The sequence below is a fragment of the Myotis brandtii genome, unplaced genomic scaffold (assembly GCF_000412655.1).
Source record: "Myotis brandtii unplaced genomic scaffold, ASM41265v1 scaffold525, whole genome shotgun sequence".
In the NCBI taxonomy this organism is placed as follows: Eukaryota; Metazoa; Chordata; class Mammalia; order Chiroptera; family Vespertilionidae; genus Myotis; species Myotis brandtii.
In genome coordinates, this window is record NW_005369915.1 from 1,784,795 (window position 1) to 1,793,259 (window position 8,465).

General features: G+C 45.2%; 1 protein-coding gene across 1 annotated transcript in view; it reads left to right on the forward strand.

Moving 5' to 3' along the window:
* The window catches only part of CCKAR (cholecystokinin A receptor), a 10,104-nt gene extending 3,968 nt beyond the window's left edge, over positions 1-6,136 (forward strand). Inside the window, 4 exon segments of the mRNA XM_005877656.2 lie at positions 124-385; positions 2,161-2,288; positions 3,378-3,466; positions 3,469-6,136. Coding sequence (XP_005877718.2) covers positions 124-385; positions 2,161-2,288; positions 3,378-3,466; positions 3,469-3,849 — 860 coding nt within the window. The 3' untranslated portion in view covers positions 3,850-6,136.
* Positions 6,137-8,465: the final 2,329 nt, after the last annotated feature.

An 8,465-nucleotide genomic window follows, 5' to 3' on the forward strand; every position in this document is an offset into this window, starting at 1 on the left:
CTTTACCCTCGGAACAATTTTCCTTTGATAGCAAACCCGTGCAGAGCAGATATGCTTAAGCAAATGTGCAAATAAACATTGGATTTCAGAGCCGACAAAACCGACCGCTTTGTTCCTCCCCAGGCACGTCTGTGAGTGTATCCACTTTTAATCTGGTCGCCATATCTCTGGAGAGATACGGTGCGATTTGCAAACCCTTGCAGTCCCGGGTCTGGCAGACGAAATCCCACGCTTTGAAGGTGATCGCCGCTACCTGGTGCCTCTCCTTTACCATCATGACTCCGTACCCAGTTTATAGCAACTTGGTGCCTTTTACCAAAAACAACAACCAGACGGCGAACATGTGCCGCTTCTTACTGCCAAGTGATGTGATGCAGCAGTTCTGGTAAGGTTACCAGGTGTCCATTTGTTTGGTACAACTATTGAAGTTTTTATAAAAACTCGGATGTATTGTCCAGAGTGCCTAGGGGGTCAGTTTCCTGAAAACATTTGGAGAAGAATCATTCTAACCTCTTTCTAGGACAATAGTGATAGCAGACACACAGTGCTCTGTTTTAAATGCCATGTGTATGTTAATTCGATTGATCCTCTCAAAACCTAGGTACTATTATTGTCCCCATTTTACAGATGAGGAAACTGAGACGCAGAGAGGTTAAGTAAATTGTTCAGTCCTCAGCCTCGCTGAGCCAGAGCCTCTGTGCTGTCCACTGTGCAGTGTGTTTCCGGATCGCCTAGTGGGGGTTCAGGCTTGATGATTGGGCGGCTATGATTCTCTAAGAATGGAAGATGGAGTGAGGATGAGTCTTAGACCCCGTGTGGTTTTCTTAGAGCTGCAGGGATGATACTTGCACAGAGCACTTGACTGCAAATAAAAGGCAAGATTCCAAACCTGTTTCTTTGCTGGGTGACGTGGGACAAGTTTACGTAAGCTCTCTGAGGTAGAAGTTCTGTATCTCTACCAGGGTTTCGTGATACAGATCTTTTTTATCTACCTCATCGGGTGGCTGTCAGATTCCAATAAGAGTGTGTGTATAAAAATGTCATTAAATATCTTTCAAAAGGCTACACAAATGCAGTGTATTATGCTTACTAATTCAAAGCATGTTTTACAAGCAGGGAGCTAGACATTTAAAAATGCTCAGAACTGAGATAATCTGCTTTCTTTGCCTTCCTTTTTTTTTTTTTTTCATTTCAACTCAGTAACACACACACACACAAGAATTATGTTGCAAATGAGAGGGACTTGAAAAGAAATCTTATCAAAACATGTCCAATTGAAATGAGAAATGGCCCGGCCACCATGAGCCTCTGACAATTTTATGGCCTCGTCACGTAACCTTACACATGCCAGGCTGCAGTGACTGAGGGGCCAGACTCATAAAAGAGGAGGCCATGACATTCAGGAAGCAAACGTGTTTAGAGAAAGCACAGCTGTGCCCACCAGGCACCCAAGTGGGCACACCCCGTGCCAATGTGCCACAGCCAAGCCAGAATGCCATATTTTGCAAAACAAAGTAGGCTTGTCATCATACCTACCTGTGCTGGTGATTATTCAGTTGTCACAAAGTCAACAGATGGCATAGTGATATTCTTAAGAGCACAGGTTCTAGAATCATATTGCTTGGGTTCGAATCCCACCTTTGCCACTAGACAAGTTATTTAAGTCTCAGTTTCCTTACTGTAAAGTAGGCCTTATAATACTCCCTACCTCAAAGATTATGATGGGATTAAATGTAATAATAGCTATAGAAAATGCTTACCTAGTGTGTAACACATTTAATAAGTCCTCAATGAATGTAAGCTCTTGGGTTTGTTTTGTTGTTGTTGTTGCTGGTTTGGGGTTTTTTTGGTAACAGCTTTATTAAAATAAAATTCACATATTCTTTTTTTAAGCTCTCATTTTATATGTAGACTTGTCTCAGGCACAAAACATTTCCAATTTAACAAGTCCTTCGTAAGAGACTTTATCAGAAAAAAAAAAAGAAGTAAATAACTTCTAATGACTGAACCTCCACACATGGAATTTCCAAGGATATGAAATGCTGGTAATGACTGTGTTTGCCCTGAACAGTTTGAGTGGAGATGAACCTTATTGATTCCATCCCATCTGCGTTGGAAATACTGGATTGCCGGTTATTGGATTTCTTTTTATCTCATTAGGCACACGTTCCTGTTGCTCATCCTCTTTCTTATTCCTGGAATCGTGATGATGGTGGCGTATGGATTAATCTCTTTGGAACTTTACCAAGGAATAAAATTTGATGCTAGCCAGAAGAAGTCTGCTCGAGGTAACTGTCTTGTAGCTGTATGTTTATGCCAAAAGATCACACAGCTTGGTTTCTGTAACTTAACTAGACATCCCCACGGTCTGATGGAGATTTTCAGACTGTGGCATGAGGCACAGTCTCGAGAGGAGCATCTCTGGTTCCTCATCTGAGCAATGGGGAAATCATTCCTCTCCCCAGGGCGCTGAGTGGAATAACAGGAGATAATACACACAGACCCCAACGGGAAGCCGAGGCCCACGTGTCCCAGACTTTCTGTAATGTCGTATTCAAACAGACCCCCTTCAGCCACTAAAGCTCATTGTAACCCCAGTCCGCCAGCCTGTCCCCTCCCTTCACTGTCCCATAGGAGTTGCCACCAAGCCTCACCCCGTCCCCATCCATTACAACCCACTATGCACTGGAATTCATCCCAACACCTTTGCTGTCATAACTTTTCCCCTTGCTCACTCCACCTCTTCGCCTCGCTCTTTCCCTCGTGTGTAACTTGGTCTCTCCGGCCTCTTTGGTTTTCGTTGATTGTTGCTCACTGTCTAGATTCCTCGTGTAAAAGCAGTCTGGAGGCTTAGCAAGCGAGCAGCAATCTTTCCACCAAGGAGCCAGGGAAAGAAGGACAAGAGTGTGAATATTCATTCTTCAATCATTTTTAAAAATATACATTTTTATTGACTTCAGAGAGGAAGGGAGAGGGAAGGAGAGATAGAAACATCAATAATGAGAGAATCATTGATGGCTGCCTCCTGCACGCTCCCCACCGGGGATTGAGCCCACAACCCAGGCATGTGCCCTGACCAGGAATCCAACTGTGACCTCCTGGTTCATAGGTCGATGCTCAACCACTGAGCCATGCCGGCCCTGCCTCTTCAGTCGTTTTTAAGCCTTAGAATCTACCTATATAAAATGCTGTTTTATTTTGTATATTATGTACTAGTATGTCATATATCGCATAGGTTGTTTTATTAGTTTTATGTGGCTTCTCATTGGTAGGGAAAGGTAGTATAGATCAATGCTGGCCCATGTTGCCTGCCCCATCCTTCCGTTCAAGGCGGCATGGCCCGACCTGAGCAATAAGTGGTGTCCTTGCCCACGCAGAGAGGAAGGCGAGCACCGGCAGCAGCAGCGGCAGGTACGAGGACAGCGACGGCTGCTACCTGCAGAGGCCGCAGCCCCGCCGGCAAGCAGCAGCTCCGCCACCAACCTGCTGGCCAAGAAGCGGGTGATCCGCATGCTCATGGTCATCGTGGCGCTCTTCTTCCTGTGCTGGATGCCCATCTTCAGCGCCAACGCCTGGCGCGCCTACGACCCGGCCTCGGCCGAGCGCCAGCTCTCGGGGACGCCCATCTCCTTCATCCTCCTGCTGTCCTACACGTCCTCCTGCGTCAACCCCATCATCTACTGCTTCATGAACAAGCGCTTCCGCCTGGGCTTCCTGGCCACCTTCCCCTGCTGCCCGCACCCGGGGCCCCCGGGGGGGCGGGGAGAGGCGGGGGAGGAGGAGGGCAGAACCACCGGGGCATCTCTGTCCAGGTACTCCTACAGCCACATGGGGGGCAATGCCCCCTGAAGGCAGAAGGGAGCAGGGGTGCTGAGGGAGGGAGAGAGGAAGAAAGCAGGAGCCAACAGTAGGCAAGGAAGTGAGAGAGAAGAGAGGCTCCCTTCCAGGGGGAACTAGCCACGGTTGCTCCTCATCCTGCCTCCTGGTGCTGGGATGGGGCCCTGGCTTGTTTTCTTGAGTTCAAGGCAGGACATTTTCCCCTAACATCCTCAGGAGGAAACCTCAGCAGGCGGGGCACTGAGTCCAGCAGGGTTCATGCTGCCAATGTAATTGCCAGCACACATTCCACCTGGGGGGGAGGGGGCCTCCTGAGCTTTAGAAGGTTCCAGGCTATCAAAGGTGGGCTCTCACTCATGTGACACACTTCTAGACTCTGCTGATGGGGAGTTGGGGCAGCTGCTTTGCCCCTGGGGAGTCTATCCCTCATGTGTGTTCTCTAGTCACCCCCTCATCGTGACCACAGAAGGGAAGAGGGAGCAACCCCTCCCCTGGCTATTTTCTGTAGTAAGAGAGCAGCTTGACTTTATCTTCTTGAGGTCCGTCTAGGACGTGCAGAGACATAAGTGTGTGCTGTCATCAGAATAGCACAAGAAACTGTCTCAGAGACAGAATTTGGAATTCATGTTTCCCAAATGAACAGAGAATACCAGGCAAAGCAGCTGGATCAAATGGTACCCTGCGATAAGGAGTAGTGAGTGCCAGAAGGCATGTAGAATTTTTGTCCACATTAATGCTATCTATTGCTTAATTCCACTTTCATATGGTGATATTAAGCCCCGTGGCTTCTTTGCCTCAAATTAATTTTTCTTACTCATCTGGCACTTCCTCTGTTTCAGAAAGACCTTCGGGTTACGAAGGAGAGTTGTACACTCCGCGTGCCTGGCCCAGCGTGGAAACACGCGTAGTCGGGCCCAGAATAAAAACTGGCATCCTTGGACTCCGTTAACAAAATAGCTTTTGAATTCGAAGCTGCCTATGCCTTTAAGTGCAATCTACCCTTTTGCTAATAATTGTATTGATTTTACGTACATGTGTAAACTGAACATACATGTTCTTTATATATAAGTATATTCTTTGGTGAGTGTTTAAAAAAGAAAAGTATATGGATGCTGGAATTCAGCAGTGTTATAATTTTACATTTCTGTGCAACAGTTGGAGTTTCATGTGATCATCTTGTCTTTGCAAAATCAGTGTTGAAATCTCTCTCCTCCAATTTACAAATCTCAAAAGATAAAGATGTGAGCTCTACATTTAGATAACAAGAAATGCCTTTCTAGACTAGAATGTGTCAGTCCAGCCTACCAGCACTTCTTTCTTTTGCGGGGTGGGGGCCACACTGTCCTGTCTGCTTAAATAAATTAACAGGCATTTTTGACTAAAACAAGTTTACATGCTAGCGTAGGTAAAACAAAACAAAACACAAAGCAAGCTATAGCTTCCATGGCTCCGAGCATCTAACAAGTGAGCTTTTTTTTTCTTCTCTTTTTTCTTGTTTTCATGGGGCCTGACATGTTACTTCTTAGTACACAAGGGCCAGTGGTTTCAATTATTGAAAAAAAAATCACTGTGGAAGAGAGAAAGGGAGGAGAATGGCAAGAAGTGATAATGAATGGGGGTAGGGACGTTGTCTAATTTAAGAAGATAGGAGTGTCACCATTTGTTTTTTGGGGGGGTGAGGGGATGGTCACATACTAATGGACAAGAAATTGGAGGACATAACTATTTATCATAGGAGACTTTTCAAGTCAGATGTTCGTTTTTTCTATTCCTCAGACTGCAATATAATGTTAATATTCATAACCAGTCATCTCAAAGATTTCAAAGTAAAAATTCAGCTGCTAAAATGGTAATTATAAAAGGAGTAAGAAATTGAAAATGTCTATAATATTTGAGTAAATCCTACAAAATCTACAATTTTTCTACTAGAAGAAGCCTTCCCCTCTGACAGTGTTAGCATATAAATGAAGATAAATGAGGCCCCCCATTCTTGGAAACTCTGGAATTTCCAACGGTGTAATAACCTAAGAATAGGTTGCTAGATTTAGCAAATAAAAATACAAGATGTTTGATTAAATTCTAATTTCAGATAAAGTACTCATGCTAAAATATTTTTTAGTGGAAGTATTCATGTCCCATGCACTAAACACATTCCTATAAAGTAATTTTTGACTCACATAAAAATATAAACAAGATTTCCCAGATATAGACCAATAAAATACCCCCTTCACTAAATTTCTTGGAAGGTCTTTCATGCAATAAAAGCTTTTTAAAAATAAAATAAGAAAAATACTATTAACTTTCTGAACCTGTGCCTGACCTTTGGGAATGGTAGTATCAACAGGCTGATTTTACTGTTAAATTTATTCATTTTTTGTTAATCCTCACCTGAGGGTATTTTTCCCATTGATTTTTTAGAGAGAATGGGAGGGGAGAGACAGAGAGAGATATACATCGATGTGAGACGCATCAATTGGTTGCCTCCCACACGCACCTGAGGGCTGGGGACCTAGCCTGCAACAGAGGTAAATGCCCATGACAGGAATCAAACCTGGGACCCTTCAGTCTGCTGGGCGATGCTGTAACCATTGAGCAAACCAGCTAGGGCTCTTAAATTAAAAACAAAAACATAAATCTACGCTAGTATTTTGTTGAGTCAACTGCCTTTATTTCATGCCAAAGTGGATCACCAATTTGAATTTGAAATACAGTGACCAGTAGAGTTAAGAAAATAGATTCACCAAGTTTCTGGTATTTTCTAGTGTCTTCTGGTAGCTCCCACTTGTTGGCAGAGTGGCAAGTTACAACTTGAATGTATCTCTGATCTTGTTAAACCATGTGTCCCAGTGGCTTCCTCACCCTGGTTACTGCAGTGATCTCTCACTATAAACGTGTAGTGGTGAATGCACAGAGCATGCATCTATGTGGTTAGTTACACAGGTTTGTGTGTGCTTAACAGCTATCTCCTCCATTCGGTTAAAATGTAATATTCATGAGGCCAGTGACAGTAGCTGCTAAACCCCCACTGTATTTCCTTCCAGTGTTTTGCCCGGTACTCTGCACAAATAGTACTGGGTGCTCAATAAATCTTGTGCCTGAGTCTGCTCTGCCTCCGGTGCTTTTGGGGGGCTCTCTTTCCATCCATGGTGGTGATTCTCGGCAAGGAGGGCACATTCTTGGGGCGGGGACAGCACCAGAATTTCTAGAGGGCTTTTTCCAACTCTGCATGTATACCCACCCAAGATTCGGCTGTGTGAGCATTTGCAGCCATCTCTCCCTCCCCTTATTCTGTGTAACTGGAGCTGTTACTAATGGGAGGGTGTTGTGCCTGTGAACAGTGTAAGACACAGATAAAAAAAAAAAAAGTGTTGGGGAAAAGGACAAATACTGTAGATTCCACTCAGACGAAATATCTGAAGTCATCAAAATCATCAAAACAGAGTGGAAAGGTGGTTACTTAAGTGGGAGGAGGTGGAGGGGGAGTAGTTTTGGTGAGTACTGTATAGCGTTTCAGTGTTGCAAGATGAAAAACCTCTGTTGTACAACAATGTGAAGATGCTTAACACGAGTGAACTCTACACTTAAAAATAGTTAAGGTGGTAAATTTCTATATTATGTGTTTTTAACACGATTAAAAGGGGGGTGAGTCTGTAGTATCCCTCTGCTTTGCTCCTCCCTGCCTTTTCCCTTTAGGACAGCATTAAAATGCCATGACCTCCTTTACTAACCACAAATGCCTCCTCTGAGGGAAAGAGGATGTCCTCTAGCCTGAAAGTCCAGAACTCTGTGTCCAAATCTTAGCCCCGTCACTACCTTGTTGTGTGGCTCCAGGCAGGTCACACACCCTGTCTGGGCATCTGTTTCCTTGTGCAAAATGAGAGGTTGTTGCTTCATCTCTGTGTGATCAGTGGATCAGAATTTGCTATGTCCCTTGATTATTCCAAGCTTCCCTTAGTTCCATGGGCATCCCATCAACTTTGCAATCAGAGAGGCCCCCTGACCCCCAAGCACATAACCATCTCTGAGGAGGACTTGACTTCCAGGACAGCCCCGAGGGAAGGCTGTCAGGGCAAGAAAGGAGAGGCCCACGGAGGAACCTGAGGGCTCTCAGCCCCTCGGTCACCGCTGCCCAGAGCAGCTTCCAGGAGGCTAGTCTCTGGACCACCAGCTGCGTGCCTGTGGAAATGTGGGCATAAAACTCACTCCCACAGTGAATTTGGCCTGGGTGAGATGGCAAAATCGTTATTAAAGCCGGCTTGGTGCACTGTGCAAGTTGCTGGTGACAGCAATCACTCATAGAAGGGATGGATGAATGTCTACTCATTATAGTTTCTGATTTAATTCTCAACATGAGGCATCATGTTCCACATCTCACAGGTAAGGAAATTAAGGCTCAGGGGAGCTGGTACATTCCAAGGTTAGGGAGCTAGGAAATGACAGGGACAGGATGGAGCCCCATTCTAATGCCAGCAGGCTGCCAGCAGGATTAGGTGACACTTAGCAATCTAAGGAATCAATAGCTGGCGATTTCCCTTCCTGCGATGCTTCTCAGCTCCTCATCCTCCGCTACAAGGTCCCCAAGGAAGAGATACCCATCTCTGTCCCCACCTTCCCCCTCCCTCCAGGAC